The following is a 23505-nucleotide window of genomic DNA, read 5'->3' as shown; positions in this document are numbered from 1 at the left end:
GTCATGAGCTCTTTTTCTTTGGATCTTTAACCCACTTTTGCAACACAGTCCCTGGGGCAAAATGCTTCATAAAGCAACGTGATACTTGATGTTTGGCCCTTTTTTTTTCATCAGCAATTCCTCCACAAATCAGCAAACAATACTGCCATTCAGGGATCGGATCTGCTAACATTCCTTTACATGAGCTGGAGTGTGGCTTTTCAGTACTTCAAAATTAACTCCACAGCCCTTTACATCGCCTGTTATGTGTGTCGTCACATTCCCAAGTTCGCCAAAACAACACTTTCGAACGCCCCGGTCAAGTGAGGAGTCGCGGACCTGTTCCTCCCGGACGATAGAAGCTTTCAGCGGCTATAATCTGCAATCACTTGCCAAAGCTACTTGAGTTTTGCAACATAGCTCACCAACACAGAAGCCAGTGAAATGATAATGGGACATAAACTCCCCCTTTTACTAGCCTACTGATATAGGTGTGGTCAGTGGACATACTCAGACACAAGCACATACAGTATATACAAGCACATACAACCCTGAAAACTGTCACACGGCGTCAGTTATGTTACATTTGATTTGTTAGTCGTCGGTTTTATTTTGAAAGCATTGTCACGTCTTCCGTTTTGTACCTTGTCTGCCTTGTCTCACCCTAATCCCATTGTTGTTTCCACCTGTGTTATTGCTTTGTTCCTCTCCTCGTGTGCGATTGTGAGTGCGTACCCTCTTGAGATTTTGACAAGCCAAGTGAAGTCGAGTCAAGCCGACCTTCGCTGTGAAGCGCTTTCTGTCGGAAGTATTTTATTTGGAATTTCGTTCTACAGCCTTTTATATCTCTCTTGTGGAGCTTCTTTTGTTCTGGATTCTTCTTCTTCTTTCTCTTTTGGCTTCTCCCTTCAGGGGTCACCACAGCGGATCATCTTCCTCCATCTCACCCTGTCCTCTGCTTCCTCTCTTCTCTCCTCACGTCCTCCTTCACCACCTCCATCAATCTCCTCTTTGGCCTTCCTCTCCACCTTCTGCCTGGCAGTTCCAACCTCAGCTATCTTCCTACCAATGTACTGTCTATCTTTTGTTCTGGATTAATTATATTAAATCATTGTTGGAGAACTGTAATCCTCCTTCTCCTCCCCTGCATGCTGGTCTGAGCATTGTGTGAACGAAACAAAAACATGGGAAACTCACGATCAGAGCTGAAATCGTCGATCAGAATAATCTCGTGGATCAGCGCAGGAGGACTTCGCATCAGGACGCTGCGAGGGAACAAGAATCCAGAGTTGAGATGAGGTCACGATTAAGAGGCAAAGAAAACAACCTTGACTTGCACTAAGTTCAACGACTCGTGTCGAGTCGTGACGCTTCATGACAAACGTTGACGGCTTTAACTTCTTAATCAGCTCCTATTTAAGGAGGATTACAAATCTATTAGCGAGTCCATCACTTCTTTAGCAATGACACGCTCTTGTGCTACCTCCCTCTTCTGCTTAGCCCATCGCATCAAGTTAGTCCACACCCGATGAAACCATTGGCGTGAGACCTCATTACCTCTTGATGGTCCGCAGCAGAGTGGAGCGGGCCTCGTTGTGGAAGGTGATGATGATGCTGGTGGAGGGGAGGTCGGCGTCGTACTTGACGGACGCACATCTGAGACAGGAAGACAGGAAGTGTGAGAGAGGGAGAGATTAACACTTGTCCGCGGTAAGAGTGGTGGAGTCGCTTAACTGGAGTGACACAAAAATACCCGGTTGCCAGGCAACAATGCTTCCTTTGTGACCTGTTACCGAGGGACTGAAGTTCATTTGGGAGCATTTTTTTTTTAAATCAGTATCCGACTGAGTTTGAAGAATGTTGGTAATTCAACTCAACAACTTGAGGTTTAAATGCAGTGTGTGGAGAACAACAAGGTTCTGTTGTTATCCAGACTTAAAAGACATTTTAAATTGTGGTGTTTTCCTGTCAAAATAGGCTTCAGTTTGCAAGATAAAGGGAGCGTTTGTCTGCTCCCTGCCTGTCAGCACTGGAGCAGAAACATAACTCCGGCTCACCTGTAGTGTCGGGTGTCTCTGATGGCTCGCTCGCTGCCCAGCCTGTCGCTCTCCAGCAGGTTGAAAGCGTGCTCTCTGTACGGGTCATCTCCAGGCTTCAGCTGCTTTCCTGCCAAGTAAGCTTTCTCATCAAACGGGCCCAGCAGGTGACCCTGCTGCTGCTGCTCCACCCGGGGCGGCTGAGTCACCTGTGGAGGACACAACACCTTGAGACACTAGCAGGTAGAAATCCTGAGCAACATTCTCCACCGTGGCTTTAATAATACATGGACGACTGAACCACAGACAGGCCAAAACTAAGCCCAACACTTGCCTCACATCATAATAAATAAATAACTCCCAAACTTCACTTGACAGCAAATGTCATCACAGCCTTGTAACCAATTACATCTTTTAAATGTCAAATGCCATTTTTAAAGCATGATATTTTTGCGATGCAGCCATTTTCAGTTGGACATGCCCTTTGACCTTTAACTGCAATGCTGCGCTCTCCAAATAATGAGCTCAATGCTGTTGGATGTTTGAAACTGGAGTTAAATATGGATCGGCTGCGGTGGGTGATGAACATCAGGTTTGGCTAATGGCGAAGCTCTGCTAAGCCTGTAAGGATAAACGTAGCATCGTGTTGGCCACTTATCTTTTCAGAACGTTTCGATCCAGCACAGCGCCGCATCTGTTTTGGCTTAGACACACTTCTAAAAGTTGGCTTCCATGTGATTCAGCAATGGTGTTTTCAATTTTCTGCCAATTATTCTGGGCAAACAGAACAAGCCCAGAGCAACATAGTACCAGACCGAAGCGCTAAACACACGCACTGTGGTGGAACACACGAAGTCTTGACTCAACCCAACTTAGGAATAACTAAGTTACTGTCAGGGCGATTGGCTGATCGTGCTGAAAGAAATAATTTATATGTATTAGGCTATTGCTAAGTTTGGACCAGGATGAGAAAATTCAACCCAAATGCTGGGGAGAAAAAAAATACATGAGTGATGATGAAAAAAATGGAGATTTAAGGGGAACAGATGTAGCTTAGATGGACAAATGGGGCTCAGATCTTAATAAATGAAATGAACTGTAGCAATTTGTCAGTGAGGACTGGGATGGTGGACTTGAGTGAGGTGCAGTTGAAGAGAAATCCTGGAGTGGATTCCTAGGAAGTTGACATCCTATAAGACTGTTAACTCTAGGGCACGACGTGAAAAGAGAAGCGAGGCTTCATAGTTAAGGAATAAGCTTTATTTTAAGGTCACGTTCAGCAGACTGGACAGTCTGCGGTTTTCTCTATATGGAATTATTTTAGGGCAGCAACAACTGACTATAAATCAGACAGGTTCATGGGTCGACTAGTCATGAATTCTAAATCTAAAGTTTTGAAACAACTTCTAACACTATACAACTGTTCAATAAACATACTTTTTTTTATTACTTACATTTCCAACACTACAATCAAACATGTTGACGTGTTCATCAACCCACCTCAAATGACAACTCGTCGACTAATCTTTAAGGTTATACAGTGGGACACTGTCACTGATGGGCTTAGTTTCTAACAACTTGGCGACTTAGTTATTAAAAATTATTTTGTTAGCTTAGAATAGATATACAATTTCTCAATCTACCATTCTGGAGTCTAACAAGAGTCTAGTATAGTATATAGTATATATAGTAGTAGTAAGGTCAATAAAAATGCATGAGAATTACTTTTGAACTAGTTTTGAAAACGTGTCCAGCACGGAGACTGGCTCTGGAAACAAACTCAGAAATGTTCTGATCTTGAATCATGAACTCCTCTCATCTTTTATTTACATTAAAATGTGTGAAATGTGTTGTTTTAACAGCCATAGGTTGAAAACAATGCATTTTGAACGCTTTAAGGTCAATAAAATGCCTGTGATTCATCGGTTTGATGCAACAAGGCTCAATATTTTGGCAGCATGACGCTCTTTAGCCTGTAAAAATCCATATATTAGCAGTGTCTTTGTATAAGCCAAGTATATGCAGAGTTCAGGCCGTGAGAAAAATGTATTATAGTCTGGAAATTACGGTACTTAAACATGGGTCACAAAAAAATGGCTCGGCAGACAGGGATTGCCCCCCCAAAAGAAAGGTTTTGTTTCAGCACAAACCGAACATTCTTAGGTCCTCGCGTGGGCATGGAGGATAGAGAGTAGTGGAAGAAATGGAGGGAGAAATTAAAGCCAGAGGGTGTGATTAATCACTGTGCTGAAGATGAACGGCTACAAGGAAAGGGGGAAAACGCAGGACAGTCACGGAGAGATACAAATATGTAAAGTTGAAAGACATGAAAATGATTCATTGCAGATGAAGGGTGTTGACAAATCTGACAGATGACGCTGGAGAGAAGTCGATGGAGAAGCAGTCGTGAGAATAACCGGAGGGTTTTTTGGGAGATTACTGGTTCTATACACAAGCAGCAACAGGCATGATGGTGAGGAGCAAGAAGAGGCAAGAAAAGGGGCGTAGAACAGGACAAGATTTAAAATGGAGGAGAATAAACAGGGTCACATGGTGATCTGCGAGTGTTTGTGTTTGTTTCCAACAAACAGAAGTAGTTGTTCTTGAGAGAGGGAGGACGACAAGACAGGCCTCACACATCCTCCGCAAGCCCTGATTTTACTGGGCTGGTTAAAGCTGTGTCGAATGTGCATCACTGTCGTCGTCCCTCAGTGCTGGAATGTCAATATTTGAACAGCTTTTAGGGGACTTTATTCCCTAATGCAGCACAGCCTGCATGAACTGGATAAAGATTTGTGCAATTTGCGCTGTAAATTTCAAGAACTATGAGCAGCTGCAGCGCAGAGGTCAACCGTCAACTTGGCCCCGACACAGAGTGATGAGTCGTCTAATTCTGCCGCGAGCCTTCCAGTATTCCTCCAAAGTCTGTGCGGACTGTGACAAATATTGGCTTACTCTAAGCTGCTGTTGCTTAGGCGCAGCGCCCAACCAGCCAGAAACAGCTGGTGTGATTTTGGCATCTACCCAGCTACGACCTGACACCATATCCCGATGGGGAGGAGGGGTGAAGCGTCATTATGAGAATGAATATGAGCACAATAAAAAAGAAAAAAATAACAAAGTCTAGAGGGACACCCTGGACAGGACGCCACTCACACCCGTTGACACCTAGACGCAATTTTCCTGTTAGTTTTTTAACCACAGGGGGGAAAGGGGTGTGTTATCCAACCATTGCTTTATCGTCACCTTTACTTCGGAATTCACTTGTTTTTCTTGTCTAAATCAGAAGCCCCTGCAGATCTTTTAATCTGAGCCAGCAGCAGCAGGTAGATAAGCTGAGGACACAAACACTTCAGACCGGACTCCATCCAGAACAGAAAGGTGGAGGATGCGTGTCTGCTCCAACACATTTATGATTCTTTTGCGCACGACGCGCGGGATTTGTGGAAAGCTTCTTACGGCTGGTGCTTCCCCGGGAGAGGAACCGCAGACGAGGTGATGATGGAGGCGGACAGCAGAGCGAGCAGCAGCTGTTCCCCATCACCTCCATCTTCTAACATCAACATGCAGCACACACTCCCCTGCACCAGCGGCACTCACTATCAACGGGATGGTCCGGTCGTCCCGGTGGATCTCCAGCCGACCCGGCACCGCATTCTGCCCGTGGCTCCTGCCGCGAGTGGACGGCGACGACGTGGGCTTGTTGTCCTGCCACAGGTAATAAAACGTCCCCAGGATCCACGCAACAGTCAAGATCGCGATGGCGTTGGCCCGTATCCTGCGCATGGTGAGCCCATATGGAGGCGAGCCCGACTGCTGGTGCAGGAGGAGGCAGAAGGTGCAGCCTCCCTGCCGGGGATGGTTCGAGCTGCGGACGGTCCGAGTCTCTGCCGGGGAACAAGCCTCTCAGCCGGGGACGGAGTCTGAACGGAGCCAGGGTCCTAGCGCCGGAAGTTTCCCTCGCTCTAAACGCACGGTGGCGCTCGCACGCGCGAGCCAAATCGGATTTGAAGTGATATGGCTATAAATAGCGTGGAAAAAACATCACAAGGCTCTTTCTCCAGTAATAATAAGCACTTTGTGTGTGGGACCACACACAGCCGGTCCCTTTAAGCGGCTGCAGTGAAAGTACCGAGGCAGCGCGATTAACCTCGGACCAATAATGAGATCACTCATCAGCACAAATCCTCATTCCGATATTCTGCACACGTTAAACCCGAAGACGCCGCTGCTGAAATGAACTTTAACTTTATATCTCTTGATTTATTTGCTATGTTATGTTCCGGTGAAATAGGGTGATGTGAGTATTCGAACCCTCGTAAAAACAAGCCAAAAAATAAATACAAAATAAACATGCCATGTGTTGTTAAGTGGTGGAAGGTGGTTATAAGTAAGATGAAAGACCTCGTGACATAACCCCTCACAGTTTGTAAACATTGATGATGTATAACACGCGTGGGTGCGCGCGCCTTTTCACGTCGGCGCCCGCTAATGCGGTGACGTCACTTCCGGCAATTGGATTTTCCGAAACTTTTTCAGAATCAGAATCAGAATAGAATTTATTGCCATGGTCAGTAAGTTACAACAAATGAAGAATTCCACGGAATCTTCGGGCTCAAACGACACATTTACATCAGCAGATCACGATATATGTCAAGCAGGTGGTTTGCCAAACTTTTTTACTTCCTGGTCTGACAGCAAACGCCTCGTGATTGGCTGACATGTACAGGTTATTGTATACTTGCTATTACACAAAAAAACAGAATTAACTTAAGGAAAGGAATAAGGTAAATTTTTTGTCAATTCTGCCATATGCATTGCATGTAGAGGTTTGAAATGTCATTACGGTGACATATACGGCATTGAACTATGTATCAAAAAACAACAAAAACAAGTGTTGAGTTAACAATGAGAGTGTAAACAATTAAACTTCTTAATTGTGCACCAAGGAAGATGCATTTTTTTACTTTATTGCGAAAAATGTGCTTCAATGAACAAGCTTTTTTACCCTTACAGAAGGTGTCCTAGATGCTTCCTGGTCTGACAGTGATGCAGTACATGTCAGCCAATTGTGATGCGTTCGCCAGATATATGCATGGAAAACAACAAAGATTATCGTCCTTCATCATCAAATCCTTCCTTTTGAACTTTCATCAACTCATTAAAAAGCTTAGAAAAACCTGGTCTGACCGTTGGGAGTGACGTCTCTATGAGGACACAAGTGGGCAGTTGTGTATGGAAGTATGGCATAGGGCTCCAGGCAAAAGTAGCAAAACCCAGCAAAATCCCAGTGACCAATGAAAAAAATGAACCCAACTACTAGTTCACACATCCGTAAAAATTTGTTTCACACCATTTATAAGTGTAGTTTTGTCCCTTGTTTACATTCCGTCACCCTCACCACAGTAGCTCCAGTCACTTGCCCTAAAAGCCTGACTCCAGATCAGTCATCATGCTCGTGGCATTCAAGACTTACCTTCCATTTTAGTTACTTTGCTTTATAGATTTCATTTGTGTTTTGTTTACTTGTTTATTTCAATGGCTAACAATGGTGCACACTCGTAAAAAGCCAACCTCACTTATAGCCTTGTTTCTCTGAAAGATTTCCCTCTCTGGAACTGGCTGGAAGACTGTTATATTGGATTGTGTTGGTTAAACCCTCACCATTACCCGAGGCGTCTGTTTTCTATTAAAACCAACTCATTTGTTTCACTATTAACACTTTTTAGTAGGGAATGTCGCTACAGACTTTATCAGATTTGAGAGTGACCTGTGATCATCCAAGTTTTCATCCCTGTAGTGAAGTGGAGCGTCATCCAGTTGGCAGATCACGTCATTTTCACAAATCTCCTGGTCGAGGAAGCAGACTGAGACTCACATCCTCCTTAACTCTTGATCCCATTAGAGCCGCTGTATCATTAAAGCAGATCCTGCCCTTGAATCCGTTCCTGATCCGCAGAACCGTAATTAAATCAGCTTCTCCGCGGAATCACGGAATAATCGCTGTCATTATTCTGGCCATGCACCTTACGAGGCGCCTCCAGATTGATCTCAGCGAGGGAAGCTCTTTTATAGATCACCAGAGGTGAGTATTCCCGGGGCTGCCGTTGCAAGGGAATCACATGAGGAAGGGAGAGGACGCAGCAGCCTATGAGACCTGTGCAGGAGTCAGAGCAGCGACACCCCTGAGGCTCAGTGAGTCGCAGCGGCCTGAATTCCACATCATGAGTCTCTCTCTGGCACAGGAGAGAGAATGAGATCACCAGCCCCACCTAGCACCCCTCACCTCCCCCCACTCTAATGTTCTCCCAGCAGATCCCGAGTCAACAACAGAATTTATCAAGGAGCAGGAGCGTCTATCTGCAACTGTGTCAGGTTGGATCATTAACCCTGTGAACTGCGGTTTCTCATGCATCGCTATGGAAACAGCATCTCCATAAACAGACGCTTCAGAAGGCCTCACCGGGATTTCCCTGCTACAAATGAGTTGGACTGTTAGATGGGAACCGATGATTCATCAGGAGCTTCAGATTGTTTTCTTGACAAGTCAGTGTGCACATCTTGGTGTCATTATTGAGAAGTTAACTGGGGGATGTGGTTGGTGGTCAAGGCTGGAAAACATGTGTTTTTTTATCCAGAGGCCATGTGGCATGAAAGACATTTCTTTCACTTGCCCTGGGTCGGATCGCAGAGGCAGCATTCTAAACAAAGAGGCCCAGCAATTCTTCATGAATCCTGTGTCCACCTGACAGCACTCTTTCAGTCAGACCTCACAATGTGCATTTTTTTTTGTGCCCTTGTTGTTACCTTGTTATAATTGACATTTTCTATTTAAGGGATTATTACTAAATAATGCCGTACATTATCTGTCTGAATGTGACATAACTTTTCTCAAATTTTTATTCTGTCATCACAGAAAAGAGTTATCTTGAAATACGTAATGCCTTTTTTGTTATATACCTTTAGTCACAATAACTATTATTTATTGATTACATTTTGGCTTTTTGCTCTGTGGTCTGGCCATATTTCATTGTGATCCATATTCTACCTTATTAATAATGATACCAACAATAATAATGTTTTATTTTATTTATTTATTTATTTATTTTTCTCTTATATTTCCATACTACTACGACTATAAAAAAAATCACATTACTATTACTTTTCAGCAGACAAAATAATAATAATAGGGAAAAAAAATCACAATTATCAGTGAACATATTATTTTAAAAAGGCAGAATTTGGGGAAAAATGTATTTATGGTATATATAGTATATAGCATTTATGGTATATGATATTAGATTTATGATATAGTAATTATGATCAAGATGGAGATATTTTATGCTATTCCCACAGTAAGAAATAATTTAATTTTGTCACAGATAAAAAAATGCTATTTATATTCAGAGCAATATAAATAATTTTAGATCTCATTTAATCCTTATTTTATGACATAAAACTCATAAATTCTGTCTCCAGAACTTTCGTTTCTTTTGTTTCTTGTGAAGCTGAAATATAATACCTGGTGGTTTGTATGTGCCAAGGTGTCGCTGCCTCCGGTGCCTTGCCTCATCACTGTTTGTACCTTCAAACTATTCCTAAACCGCCAGCAGACCGAGGAGCGCCACACTGGCACTTGCATCCCAGCATGCATCAATTCCGCACATTCCCTCAGTATTTCCTCCATCCTGTCAAGAAGGGACCCATCATCTGGTCCAGATTCTGCCCGCGCCCACAGACTTGGCCAAGGTCACAGAGGTCGCGGCCACATCTGGCTCTGGGCTCGGAGACACTCGCCTTCATCGGGACAGACAGGGCCGCGGCTCCCCGGCAGCAGCTGTCACCGTTATCTGCAGGCAAAGACAGAGAAGTGGGAGGGAAGCAACATTCCCAAGAACAAACAGCTCACGGCCTGGCGTTGGGAAGATGAGGCAGACCGGTCGTATCTGGATCACAGAGAGGAAACCAGGCGGCATCTGGACTTTCCAGTGGAGAGGGTTCACGACCAGAGTCAACAATCATCTCTTGAGACTTTACATTCCCATGTCAGCCGTCAGGGAAGCTGGGAGACGGTCAAAAGTTCCATGATCCGAATGGTAGGATGAGGGTGTCTGACTGGCTCCAATGCATTACATATTGGTTTAGCAGGTGGTCATAATACATTATATAATGGTCCTCCTCATTATCATGCATCACATAAACACACACACTCGTTCCTGTACTCTGGAATTCCTCTGTGACCACGGTGGATTAGTGGCTTCTGTATCTTCCCTGCAACTGGTTATTGTCTTGCTCCATAATGTATGTACAAGTCTGGTCTCGTGTGCGTGTTGTGCAAACACAAAGTGCCGGAGCACAGACGCACGGCACTGCAGGAATTTATCTGATCTTCTGTCCCGAGGTGAGGGGGAGGGGGGCGGGCGAGGAGTCCCATGCTGCTCCGCCGCAGCTCTCAGGGGAATGTCAACAATAATACATTCAGCCACTCGGCGTCACGCACGACGGTCAGGACGTGCTCCAAATATCAAAGTCCTCTGTTGCAGCTGGGTCGGGATGGGGAGATTGTGAGGAGCAAAGTGTTCAAGTGGAGTTGTCTGCACTACGGTGGCTCTGAAGGGTCAGTTGCATTAAAAAAAGAATCGCACAACCGCAACAACTGGATTTCTTTTACAGAAACTATAAATACAAAACCACATCGACAGTAGCGGAAACACTGTAACAAAAGTACGATAGAAATTACAAAAACGAAAAATCACAATAATAAATATAAAAGCACCCTTTTGCTGTTCAACTCAATGAGCGAGAACTCAGCTTTTGTTTTGGGTGTTTATCCTGCCGGCTTATTTCAAACACCGCTCCATAAACACCACTTAAGTCGGTGTGGATTACTTCATGGAATCGCTGAAGTCTTTAAAATATGTTGCTTAAATTAGTCATCTGGTCGAGGCAGATGTTTCCCAAACCGGTGACGTCTGTTGGAACAAAGCTACTTCTGTGGTTGAACGCAGACGGGCGCGGCCCAGTGAGGAAACATCACACTGACCTGGAGTCTTGTCTCGTGTGTCTCACCTGACAGATCAGAACACACACACTGATACAGGAGAAAAACAGATAGAGTCGCAGCACAAGCGGTGGAGGAGATCCCCTGAGATGGACTCCAGAAAAGTTCATACTTACACAGTCCTGATGGGCGACAGCTGTCACTGCTGGTGTGTGTTGAAAGTATAAGCTTCTCTCGGCAAAGTTAAGCCGCAGCCAAAAGGCTCTACAATACACAAACTGTGGAAAGGACTGAGTCAGAGCATGTGCGTGTGCAATAATGCTGATGTTGTAATACCATTTTGTTCCTCTAAGTCTCTGAAAGCGACTGGCCATGGGTTTTACTTTGGAAGTGGAAGTCTGCCGATGATGCCGGAGTGCTAAAGATTCAGGGAGAAAGAAGGTGAATGTAAACTTAAGTCCCGAAACAAGACGAGTGGCTCAACCCTTCTGGCTCGCTCCGGTCAGTCTACTACACACTGAACATCTTTTCCATTCACAGTCCGGCGTTTCCTCCGAGACATGACGGCATGGCCCTGGAGGAAAGTGATGACCAGGCTGAATTATTCAGGACCTTACTCTCCTATAAGCACACCACAGTCCCGACTGCTAATGAATGACTCCCCTCCAGCCCCATGTAGAGGAACAGTTGGCAGACGTCGCCGTGGCTAAGTGTGTTGCCGAGCACTCGCGTTGTTGGGATTCTGTTCTCGCATCTGGCTGGGCTCACTCCATTAGCAGGACAAGCGAGAGCGAGGAGGTTCTCTGGCCGCTGAGCCCCGAGGAAAACAGGCTTATCGGAGAAAGAACCTCCAGATGCCTGCAGTTTGGGAATCACAGGGATTAAAAATATTTCCGTCCAACTTGGTTGAAGGAATTGATCCCTTAAAACTTATTTTTAAATGTACTTTAATTAAACTTTCAAACATTGCAGTTGTGTCCTCAGAAACCCAATGTTCACTGAAGATGTCCGATTTGTGTCGGGCAGTTGGCATCATTTCCATAACTCAGACATCTTTTTTAATACTTTATTGCCGCCTTAGATAAAATAAAAAAAAAAAATAAAATTTCAGAAAGCCATTTGACAACTCACTTTGAGCATCTCAAAGATGCTGATAATCAGATTAAAAATGTAAGTCTTCATACAATAAACGCCACATAAAAAATCATTTACATATTTGGTGGATTTATTTTGGTTTAGCAGCGTAATGGGCAATTACATTTCCTGAGAAGAAATAATCCGAACTGAAATATTACTAAACAAGGACAAAATAGGAAACTGTTAAATTATGAAATGACACTGTTTTTGGCATATAATCTCATTTTTCATATACTTTGTTTAAAGATTCTCTATACAAAACAGAATTATGGGAAGACTTTGAAGTGGTCACTATCTTGGTAACACAACTGGGGGTAAAACATGATGAGTTATAAAAGCACTTTATTATGAGATATTTATCATTTTATAAATAATTTATCATTTTATAAAATTCTAGTTTGTAGTGTTGTAGTTGTAGTTTTGCTCTGACCTGCTGCGCTAGAATGTCTATTTCACCACAAAATTAGCATCTTATTGTATTAAAAATGAATAATATAAATAAAAATAATAAAAAAGTAAAAATAAAAAATAGTCATTTAAATAAAAAAATAACACTGTGCCAGCAAACAAGGCACTTCACTGGTGGTTTCCACAACCCTCACACACAAGTTGAAGACACAGCAACACGGAGGCGACTTGAATGTAAATATTAATTTATTACTGAAGCCAGACACGTTTTGCAAAGTCACCTCTTGATCAAAAGTCCCTCTCAGTACAAATGAAGTGGTACAATATTCCCACTGAAACAGTCTTAGCAGAGGAAGAGTGCAACACTTAGGTTCATGCAAACACTTAAACTCTTCATTTCCGTTCTCACAGACAGAACACAGACTTTTTACAACATTCTCCCTCCTCTGTCACACTCAAGTGGATGCTTTTCAATAAATTAACAGCCAATTTTAAAGTGCTTGACTACTGTTTTTAAAATAAGTGAAGGAGATGAGAGCTTTATTGGGAAGTCAAATTACTATAAATTATGAAAGACCTCATGAGTAATTAGAACACAAACATGACTTGAAGCTGATTTGAGAGATTAAAATAAATATATACCCTTCATTTTGGTAGAGTGAGTAAATGCAACGTCCATCTGAACATGAAGGTAGAGCCTGAAATCAACTTGTGTTCAAGCCCTGATCTCCACTGGGTTTTGGTGAATGTGGCCAGTTGCTGTAGTAATGTGGAGATGTGTGATGTATCCAGAGGTGGATTTTGACTTTCCCAGCTTTATAACTGACACCAATGATCAGAAGATCTCCATCTGTTCGTGGTGAGGTGTGAGAGGGAGAATCAGTGAAGAAAGCTTTGTCAAATGAAAAAGGCTTGGTGGAGGTGAGTGATCTGCTGCAGCAGATTAAGGCCTCTGAGATTAACTCACGAGAGTGAAAACCGTCTCACCCACGCGGTGTTGACAGGCTGATTCAAGCACATCCTCTCACGCTTCACTCCCATCTTGGCTTGAGCCAGTCGCATGTTTTTTTCAGTGCAACATCCAGTTCAGAACTCCACTGAGCCGAAAACGTTCTGCATGAAGCCTTGGATGCGATGGTCCGTTTAAATACAGTTTAGCTTCGTACTTCTAAAGCTTGGTACGGGTTTACTGCTCGGTCGGACACACGCGGCGGTCTTTGCAGCAGAAGTAGTGAACCACCACACCGTTTGGATACCTGGCAAACGCACTGGGAGACAAACAGGAAGTGAAAAACCTGTTCAATAAATTAGAGCTGCGCCTATTGTGAGCGGTTACCTGGTTCCTATCTTCTTCTTGCAAACCCTGCAGGTCTTTTCTTCAGTGATGACACACTTGACCTGCTGGTGGAAGATCCGCTCCTCCTGCACCTGAAAGGCGTTCGGTGATGAGAGAGTCTGTCAGCGCTCAGATCAACACTTGGGTGTTAGATAGCGCTGTAGAAACACGGCTGGAAATGGGGAAACGGTCGAGGTCTGGCTGCGAAACGGAAACTCTTCCCGGGGTTTTCTTGGTGAAAACATCACAGCATAGTTGCGCACACAACTCCTCTTTCTAATGCTGGAAAATTGACTATGAAATATTGCGTTTCACTAGTGATGGGACTTTAATGAGTTAATTACAATTAATGAATTACAACTAAAAAACAGGTTAAAAAATTTAATTTAATTTAATTTAACAGTTCGCTCTCCAGACAACCGGGAACCTTTGTAAGTGCAGGAGTTCCTGGTCCACTGATCCCACTGATGCACAAGACACGTGGCAGCTAGGATGAGAACAACAACAACAAACATGGAGGAACCCCTGAACAAAAGCAAACAAAAGCTTCTGTTTGCTTTCGTTCAGGGAGGTTTTTCACTACACAATGACCAGGGTTTTCACTACTCTGAATGGACTTGAAATTCTTATAAAATTGGAATTCTTGTACAAATGTTTTCAAGACATTAAAAGAGCTTTAGTTTAAATAAGGTGATATAAAAACTTGAATATAGCCACCATCGTGACTTATTGTGCAAACTGATGCAAAATATAAAATATTTTGTTGTTTAAATTTATGTATGGGTCCATCATTTGATTCAGTAATATACCAAATTCATTCCAATTGAAAAATGTGGCTTCTTGTGGCAAATATTCTTATACCAAATTATATGATTAATTCGATTTTTTTAATCGAATCTCACCCCTTAATTTAACACATGTGAATCTCATAAACAGCTTATGCTAAGAAGGAAGTGAGATGGAAGTCTCACATGATGAACTGGTTTAGAAGAGTTCCATTTCAAAATGAGTACAAATTATGTTGTGGGCTATAAATGGCTACTGTATCACCACCAGCCAGACGTCCATGCGTGAGTTTGCTCAGACAAAATCAGCATGTAGCTGCTTTGACTGCTTGTAAAGGAGCCGTCCTGCTGTCAGCTAATAACCACTGTGCAGCAGAGAGTCGAGCGCACAAGGTTCTGCAGGGCTGCCATTACAGAGAGTGTGATCAGCCGGTCTGAGCACGGACAGAGTGCAGGCAAGAGACTAGCAAACATCGGATTTAACGCCAGCCTCTCCGACTTCGGGTTTCTACAGCCGCTCACATTATGCTACAGGTGAGTCTCCCCTGCCATGTACGCAACACAAACCAATAGACAAGTCAAAACCCTCCCGAAATCTCCTGCATGACAAGCAGGATTCCATCTATATGAAGTGCTCAGGAAGGATAAAATGAAACCTACAGACATTCATTGGAAAGAGCCTGGCGGACTCACCCGGAGGAACTCGGCCTGCAGCAAGCTCTTCAGCACCTGGTTGCAGCGTTTTCTCTGTGCTTTCTCCTCCAGGACGCTCTCCAGGAACACCCGGATCTCTCGGATCTGAGTGTTGGCTGGGAGCAGATTAATGGCCTAGAAACAGAAAAGAAACATGACTCACTGCCTTCAAGGCGATTAAAGACTCTTCATCACTGGATATCCCATTTGCCCCGAGGACCAGAGGAGAAGGGGTTGTTCTTCATCAAATAATGCTCAAGATAATGCGGCATAACCTTGAATGAATCTGGAGGAATTTCTTTTGTCTGTATCTTCAGTTAGCTGAGCTGTCATGTCACCACGGTGAGGAATGCGGAGCTGAAGCGCTGTTGTTTACCTTGGTGGTGTTGAGTTTGCTGTGGTGGAGCTCCAGGACTTGCAGGGCAGCTTGGAGGTTGGCCTGAGGTTCTGTCAGCTCCATCTTGATGGGACCCAAGCAGTGGACGTCGGGGGGCGACAGGTACATCCGCAACAGCGAGAGATACACCTGGAGAGACGAGACGCCTTTATTTGACACAGGTCATGGTGTCTTTAGATATTTACAAATAAGAAAAAGGGATCTTAAAACACTAAGTCCTTTAGAAAACATGAAAGCACTAGAAAACCCCAATATTTGGGCGACAACTTACATCTTTATTTCCATCGACTGAAATATTGTAATGCCGATGGCAATATCTGCAAAGGACACATGACAAATTAGTGCTTTTACCAGTTTAAAAAAACAGAAGTGTATGTTAAATGACTCACTCTTCAGCCATGTGCGTGTCATTGAGGATGTGCACGTAGATGAAGAGCGCCTGCTCGTGTTTCCCCATCCGCCCCAGGAGCAACGCCCGCTCCTCCAGGAGACCTGAGGGAGGGAAAATCGTGTCAAGAGGTCAACCGTTACACCCTTTGCTAGAGAATCAATAAACACACAAACCTTTATTATTCTCCTTTAACAGGAAACACGTGTGTGTGTGAGTGTGTGAGAGAGACAGCGATATCTTGGGAACTGTGAGATCAGCTATTTTTAAAAAGATCAATTTCAACAACAAACATATGGAAATGCTTTGCAAATGGCACCTTAAGACGGATAGTATGTGCAATAGAACACGGAATGATTTCAATGTTGAGTGTTGAAGTAAAGCACCTGCAGCAGCAGATTTCCCAGGGCTTTTATTTGTATAATACAGACAACAGGGATGACGTTTCAGTGTAAACTGTTTAAGACAAATGGTAAACACAGTAAATCCATGCTGATCACTTCTGTATACATTCTGCCAAACAACACATGAGCAAGTGTTAAAAGAGGATGTCCAGAGTGGGATGTGAACAAGGAACCGCATTTCAATGGAACTCACTCGGGATCCAGGTTGATTTAAAGCAGAAGTTATTTGTTTCTCACCGTCAAAGGGGAAGTCACTGATGAGTCTGGCGGGTTCATAGTAGGTCGACATATCGAGGAAGGAGAGCAGCTTCATCCTGAACTCCCCGAGTTCTCCTTTCTCCTGCCCTGCAGCCACCGCGGAGACCCCTGCAACGGCACCCAGGTGTCAGAGGTGAGCAATGATTGTCCTGGGTGCCATTGTAGGTCCAAAAGCAGCCCTTGTTTTCATTGTCAAGTCATATTTGAAAAGCATCCTTTAACACCATTGACTATCACACAGCCTTGTCTTAAACTTAAACATGATTTTCCCATTCCTCACACTTCTTATGACAGTCAACAATGGAGTCTAGCTCATCTTCATCTATTCGATAAATATGTTTCTCTGCTCCTTTATTTTGATGTGCTGTTTCTCAATCTAGTTTTTCTAGTTCTGCCAGTGAGGACTCATTGTGGAACCTCGCAGTGAATGTTATGAGTGGAAAACTACTCATGAAAACACTACTGCAGGTAACAAAGTAAGCCACAACACATTTAAAGTGAAGGAACTGAGTAAGACGCACTTGAGAAGGCGACATGTTATGTACTTCTATATATATAAACTTGTCTCATGACAGCTGGAGTCAGTGGAGAAGTAGTTTTGGTGAATGTTTAGAAACTAAAGCAAGGGTTTTGTAAAGCATTATATAATGTAAAAAGAAGAAAAGATTCAACTGAATAAGATATAATTGATTTAAAAATAAATTGAATTCATATGCCAATAAACTTTCACGCTTTTCTGTGGCTCTCTCTCACTGTTCTGGCTTTAAGAGGAACTAATTTGCAATTATACCCGAGAAGCCTGTTAAAATTTTCCTGCCACTTAGCAGTTCATAGTAGCAACATGCCCTTGTGATTCTTGGCCGGGAAACATGTCGTTCTGTTCAACTCACTGAGTGAACACAATAAGAGCAGCGTCTCCTCAGCAGTCAACCGTAGTCAAGTGGACGACCATAAAAAGTAAACGCCGTACCTTCTGGCAGTGAGTTCAGGTACTGTTTCATGAGTCCCTGAACTCTCTCCAGGTAGAGCTGGATCAGCACGTTGTGAAACTCAGGGCCTTTTTCGTCCCACACGTTGATGATGTGCTCCAGATATGGGATGGCCAGCTCCTTAAAGCCTTCTTTCAGGAAGTTCAGGACCTTGTCTCGGGGTAAAGTCTCCACCTCTGTCAGGTCCTCGGTGAAAATCTAAAGAGAGTCATATTAAATTCAGTATTAACACAGGCACAGTGTATGATCCACTTCTGTTTAGACCTCACCTTCAGCCCATCCTCTGGACAGATCTTCAACACCCATGGAGAAAACTCAAAGATTATGCCAAGGTTCTCCACACCTGTGCAGCAGAGAGCATTCAGACCACTCAAAATACAACCTCAGGATTGCTAGCAAGCAAAACTGGTGAAATCACTCTGAGGGAGGTTTCAGTTAATATAAACTGAACTTTGATTCTCACCCAGTCTTTGCAGGTACTGCACAGTACGCTCGTGGCCTTTCAAGGGAGAGTTGGCCTTGGTCGACTGGTCCAGTAGAACCTGCAGAGCTGAGGCAGTGCATGTTGGGTGAGCGGACAGAAGCGTGGGAAACAGGGAAAAAGCAAAAATGAGCGATTAGTATTAGGACTGAGTGGAGATGTCATCTCCTCTGGAGGCGTTACATAACTCCTCCGGCAGCAGTAATTGGTCGGTGGACACGTGTGGGGATGATTGGTGGCAGAGAACAGCTGGTTTGAGTTGGCATTGGAGGAGAAAGTGACTGAAACAGCATGACAGCATCACAGTGACTGCGAGAGGAACGATTAAAATCATCTCACAGCGAGGAGAGCGCAGAGTGTGCAGCCCGATACACAAGTAAATAACCCAGGGACGACTCAGATCTACATGGACGATGAGCATGCAGAACAAGGAAATAAAATCACGCTGTGTCTTCATGCATTATGAAGATCACGTTATTGGAGTTGGGATCTAATAATCCAACATGACACAGATCAACCTTCGACTATTCTTCAACAGAAAACTCCAAACTCAACATTCAAGCTGAGGAATGACAAACAGCTGGGTTGATTCTTGTTATGGAGAGTAAGAAACAAAGATGTGGCTGAATTCTGATACTTTTATTTGGGCTGGACCAGCTTGACGATAGCTTCATTTACTCCAGCCTAAAATAAGTTTGAAAAAATGTATCTCGTAACAACAATTACATGCTAGCATGAGGCGTGTCCACTTTTTGGTACATTTAATGGGCTTTTGCAAAGAAAAGCTGTTTTCAATTTTAGGCTTTTTCAAAACATAAAACAATTCCATAAAAACGTCTGGCAGAAATCCTCTGGAGCAGGAGTCCAACTCTAGTCTTCTAATTTTGGCTGAGCAAAATCCAAACCATGCATCACTAGAGCATTCAATTTCATGATAAGTGAGTCTCACCTTTCTGGTGCAAACCCTTTTTCTCGTAGAGGATGATGAGCTCACTGTACTTGTGCGCCTTCTTCAGGACATATTCGCTCTCTTCGATGTGGCAGTGGTTGTTTTCCAGGCGAAGAAGAGGGGACACCAGCGCCACATTTGTCTATGTGACAGGAACACAAAGAGCAAATTATGAACAAACACCTCACTCATTTGCTTGAACTCACCCATGTGCGTCTTCATTCATCTCCATTCCAATCCAGCACGGTATGATCACAGATAAACTAAAGTACTAAGCCAAAGGCCTTGGAGCAACACATCCTGTGTGAGCTCAGTTGGCTGATCGCAGAAAAGCAATCAGAAGACTGACTAACCTGGGGGAGGGGGCGGCATGATCTCACATCTTTCCAACGTAAAGTGTAACTCAAACACTGTTTGAAATAAAGTTCTTATGTTTCAAACATTAGCCTCTGCGATCTGGCTTTAATAGAATACAAGGGTAAGTCAAAGCAGCTCAGACCTGCTTCTAACTTCCATTCGTTCTTTACGTTACAGACAGAAAATCTAATGAGAAGTCCAGTGCCAAGTGCTGATGCCAGAGCCTTGGCGTGTTTCCACAGCAATGATGTCACTGCTTTAAAGAAGTGAGCTAACTCTGCGTCTAAATAAGTGTGTTTCCAAAGCAGAACCATTTGAGAGGGTCTCACATGCAGGTAGCATTTCAGCAGCGTGGTATCAATGATTTGAAGGAGTTTCTTCCGACTCTTGATGGTGGGCGTTCCCTCCATGAGGGGAGATGTTGTAGAGGGGTCCGAGTCATTGAGTTGTTTTACAAGGTGACTTCGCTTCTGCAGAGGAGAGATGGTTTCAGTTGTTAGCACCAGTTACGGATGGATTAGACGCACATGTTACACACCTGGGTAAGATAATCAATGAGAGCCAGATGAGCCCTCTCCAGCTCCGCACCAGACAGTGTGGGCAGCGGGTTCGGGTAGTGCAGCTGTTTGCGGTAGTCTGAAGGAAGAAGGTCCGGGTACAACCCGATGACATGGGTGGGATCTGGAAAGATTCGCGGCTTGTCAAGAAGGTTATCAAAATACCACGTTCAGGGATCACGAGACGTACCGGTACCCAGCTTCGCGAAAACTTGCATGGATTCATCAAATCTTTTCTGGCAAAACAAATTGAAGGCATAGAGATTCTGGATGTGATGGATCTGCTGCTTCTTGTCACTGTCTGAGTCGTCCTTCATCTTTTGGAATAATGAAAACAAAGCAACCTCATGTAAAGTGGTTGAAAGCAGAATAAGAAAATGAATTTCTGCTCACTCACCGCCAACTGCAGAGCCAGTTCAAACTGCTTGTCCTGTAGAAGCTGTTCAATCTGAGTGGCTATTGACACAGGAACCAGCCGCCACACAAAGTGGTTGCTAGCCACATAAACGACATCTGGCCTGCAATCGCAAACAGCAGAGCAAAAAACACACAGAGAAGCGCTTAGTTATAAATGGACCCCTCTGTTTACAGCTACTGGCAGGTTAGTGGAGAACAGGAAGGCTCACCCAGCAGAGGTGATGAAACGTGGTCTCTGCAGTTCCACACTCTGGACCAGCAGCCGGGGCTCGATGGTTCGGATCTCCACGTACCGGGGAAGAACTGCTATGATGTATGGAGGCTGATGCTCTGCACATAAACCAGCAGTTATTAAACCTAAACACATTTATTCTACATATTTACCCATCAAAAAGCATTACATTATAGCAGACCATTAAAATTAAAATATATCTTGGCTTATGGTGGTTTAACACGTGTAAGACATCTTGTACCAGGGTCCCATTTTTGCATCTCAACTGTTGCACATCTCCTCACCCATTGCGATCGGGATGTCCGTCCAGTTCTGAGCACACTTCTGAGTGCAAACACCTTCTTCATTAAGCACCACAGTTAAGTCGTCCTGACCAACAGCGACTTTCCCATCAGCCAGTGGGACGACCAGTGGCTCTAATTGCTTCCCAGTGGGAAACAGCTCTTTGATCGAGCCTCGGCCATCCATCTGAAGCAAGAAAGGCAGGGGGGAAAAGATTTAGATGAGACATGGATGCAAGTTCTTCTGTCAACCAAGACAAAGAAACACATTTGATTTGATTGATTTTTCTCTTACTTTTAGAACACGTCTAAGTCACATACCCGAATGAGGTAATAGTCTCTTTTGAAACCCACACATATGGAGTTTTCACACCAAGCCATCGACTTCGGAATATCGGGCGTCCCCAAGTCGCCCTTTAAAACAAAGATGAGATCACTCACTCAGGACATGAATGCCAAGAGTCAGCAGTTGGCTCCATCATACCTGCAGCTCATAGAACTCTCGATCCTTCCAGTAATACAACTGGAGCTTTTTCCTGACCGCCACACACATCCTCAGTGTTTCCTCGCCAGTGCTGCTTTTCTGATAAAACAGAGAAGGAAACAAATAAACATTGTAAAGCACCTAAAATCTGACATTAGACTAAATATACTTTATGTACATTGTCATCTAAAATTTAAGAGTAATCAGAAAATGTTTTTATAGAATGAATTCATGCACGTTTTAATTACTTTGTTGTGTTAGAATGCTGCCTTGTGGAGACGAACGGCACTTCACATCCTTCACACGCTTCATTTATAGTTTATTGATTGTCCAACAAAATGGTAGTGCTAATTCATCTAGGACTGACCTGCAGCTCACATGCAAAGAGAGTGGCTCCTTTGGCTTTGGATACAACACTGATCTGCTGGAATGTCAGCAGGTCATGCACATGGATGTTGTTTTCTGCAGGAATTTTGAAAAGATTAAGTTAAATGCAGTGGTATGTTGATAACAACTTACATTTGAGTACTACAATTTGAAACATACCAAGCAGACTGACGAGGATGTTGTACTGAGACACCACATAAAGCTACAAAAACCAAAACAAACATTAGAAAACGGCCTTTCATAGGTGTTATGATGCTACTCTGAAGTCATTTTCACCTGCTGGATCTTTTTTGAGAAGTTCTTATTGGACTTTTCTAGGGTGACCTCAAACAAGTTGGTGCCTATAACAAAATAAGGTTTAAATACATTTGCAATTCACTTCCCTTCTCTGACAGATTAAAAGATTTCTCCCTACCTGGATCCTTCTTTATTCGGTAGAGCAGCAAGTGCCCTGGTTTTGTTCCAACAAGTAGCCAGTCCTCTGTGGAAATATTGAACGATGATGAACCCTAATTCCAGCTAGACATTTCAGGAGTGTTTGCTTCATGGCCAAAAGGTTCAGAATAGAGATTTATGATGTTATTAGACCCTACTATGATTAATATATTAGGCTGGAGGGACGAGACAGCACTTGCCTTCCATAATGATGAGTGTAATGTTTTGGTGGTGCCTTAGACTGTTAAAGATATACTTACTTTGCAAATACACTTCCCTCAAAATATTGATATGATCATGCTAAGCGACTTTATTAAATAATAATTTCCTTTCAGAATGTGAATGCGTGACCATTTAAAAAAGATGCTGTTTTATAGAACGACTCAATTCATACGATGATCTATTTATTTATACAAAGTAATAAATAACTCACCCCATGCGGCCAGACAGTCAATCTGAAGAGGAAGCTTTTCCAAAATCGGAACTGATTCATAGGCGTCATGCATCCTGAACTATTTAGTCTAAATTCTGTTCAACCCCGAGAGATCAACCACTTAACTCAGACTCCTGTTGAACAATAGCTGCTCATGGTTATAACTGAATCTCCACGGAACATTTACATGTCACCATAATCCATCTGAACGACAAGGAGCGCTGGAGCTGACTAACAGCGGTACGCTGCCATTTACTTACGCCACCAAAACAACAGCTGATCGCTAGCTTATTAGCTCACAAGTTGGCGAACAATGGCGTGTACTTCCCTCAAACATCCTTATTTCGACTCATTGTTAGCCTAAACAAGAGCAGCGCAGGTAAATCACTGATGGCGAGTCCGTATACGTGAATTTAAAAGCGTCGACAAACGGGAGAACTTCGGTTTGTTGGCTATTTTAGCAACCAGCTACTTCCCTTGTTGTGATGACAGCGACTGCGCGAGGGAATCGTTTGACAGGCACGTGACCAGTCACGAGCTAGTTATTAAAGAGACAGTAGTCATTATGGGAAAAAAGTGACGTAGCAGAGCACAACAGCTTATTGTCAATGTTTATCAGTTATGGAATTAATAGGGCAAGGGTGAATAATGAGATAGAAACTGACGACTATCAATTGAAAA

The 23505-nt window shown here is 43.5% G+C and overlaps 2 protein-coding genes across 2 annotated transcripts in view; both read right to left on the bottom strand.

Annotated features, from left to right (window-relative positions):
* The window catches only part of galnt16 (UDP-N-acetyl-alpha-D-galactosamine:polypeptide N-acetylgalactosaminyltransferase 16), an 18651-nt gene extending 12547 nt beyond the window's left edge, over window positions 1–6104 (bottom strand). Inside the window, exons 1-4 of the mRNA XM_053845859.1 lie at window positions 5616–6104; window positions 2037–2224; window positions 1537–1635; window positions 1177–1244 (exon numbers count right to left, since the gene is read on the bottom strand). Of these exons, the coding sequence (XP_053701834.1) occupies window positions 1177–1244; window positions 1537–1635; window positions 2037–2224; window positions 5616–5801 (541 nt within the window). The 5' untranslated portion in view covers window positions 5802–6104. The remainder of the gene's footprint in view (window positions 1–1176; window positions 1245–1536; window positions 1636–2036; window positions 2225–5615) is intronic.
* Window positions 6105–12800: 6696 nt separating this feature from the next.
* On the bottom strand, window positions 12801–23328 carry vps39 (VPS39 subunit of HOPS complex). The gene is made up of 24 exons (XM_053845899.1): window positions 22825–23328; window positions 22372–22437; window positions 22233–22297; window positions 22116–22158; window positions 21937–22031; window positions 21570–21668; window positions 21407–21499; window positions 21089–21272; window positions 20782–20902; window positions 20553–20673; window positions 20346–20472; window positions 20137–20279; window positions 19928–20068; window positions 19242–19383; window positions 18275–18361; window positions 18081–18154; window positions 17793–18009; window positions 16802–16930; window positions 16162–16264; window positions 16044–16089; window positions 15752–15901; window positions 15376–15510; window positions 13898–13989; window positions 12801–13829 (listed from the first exon to the last, which is right to left on the bottom strand). Exons 1-24 carry the CDS (start codon window positions 22895–22897, stop codon window positions 13748–13750), a joined length of 2628 nt encoding a protein of 875 aa, XP_053701874.1. The 5' UTR covers window positions 22898–23328; the 3' UTR covers window positions 12801–13747.
* Between the last annotated feature and the right edge of the window lie 177 nt (window positions 23329–23505).

The sequence above is a fragment of the Synchiropus splendidus genome, chromosome 16 (genome assembly GCF_027744825.2).
Source record: "Synchiropus splendidus isolate RoL2022-P1 chromosome 16, RoL_Sspl_1.0, whole genome shotgun sequence".
Taxonomy (NCBI): Eukaryota; Metazoa; Chordata; class Actinopteri; order Syngnathiformes; family Callionymidae; genus Synchiropus; species Synchiropus splendidus.
The sequence above is the reverse complement of the archived record's forward strand: the minus strand, read 5'-3'. Positions and strand labels throughout refer to the sequence as shown.

What these genes read in the sequence shown, in the direction of transcription:
- vps39 (XM_053845899.1), bottom strand. Translation starts at nt 22,897, where the DNA reads ATGCATGACGCCTATGAATCAGTTCCGATTTTGGAAAAGCTTCCTCTT. An exon ending in CGTTTCATCACCTCTGCTGG is followed by an intron (nt 20,674 to 20,781) that starts GTGAGCCTTCCT and finishes TTGCGATTGCAG; the next exon opens with GCCAGATGTCGTTTATGTGG. An exon ending in CCTGAACTCACTGCCAGAAG is followed by an intron (nt 16,931 to 17,792) that starts GTACGGCGTTTA and finishes GTGCCGTTGCAG; the next exon opens with GGGTCTCCGCGGTGGCTGCA.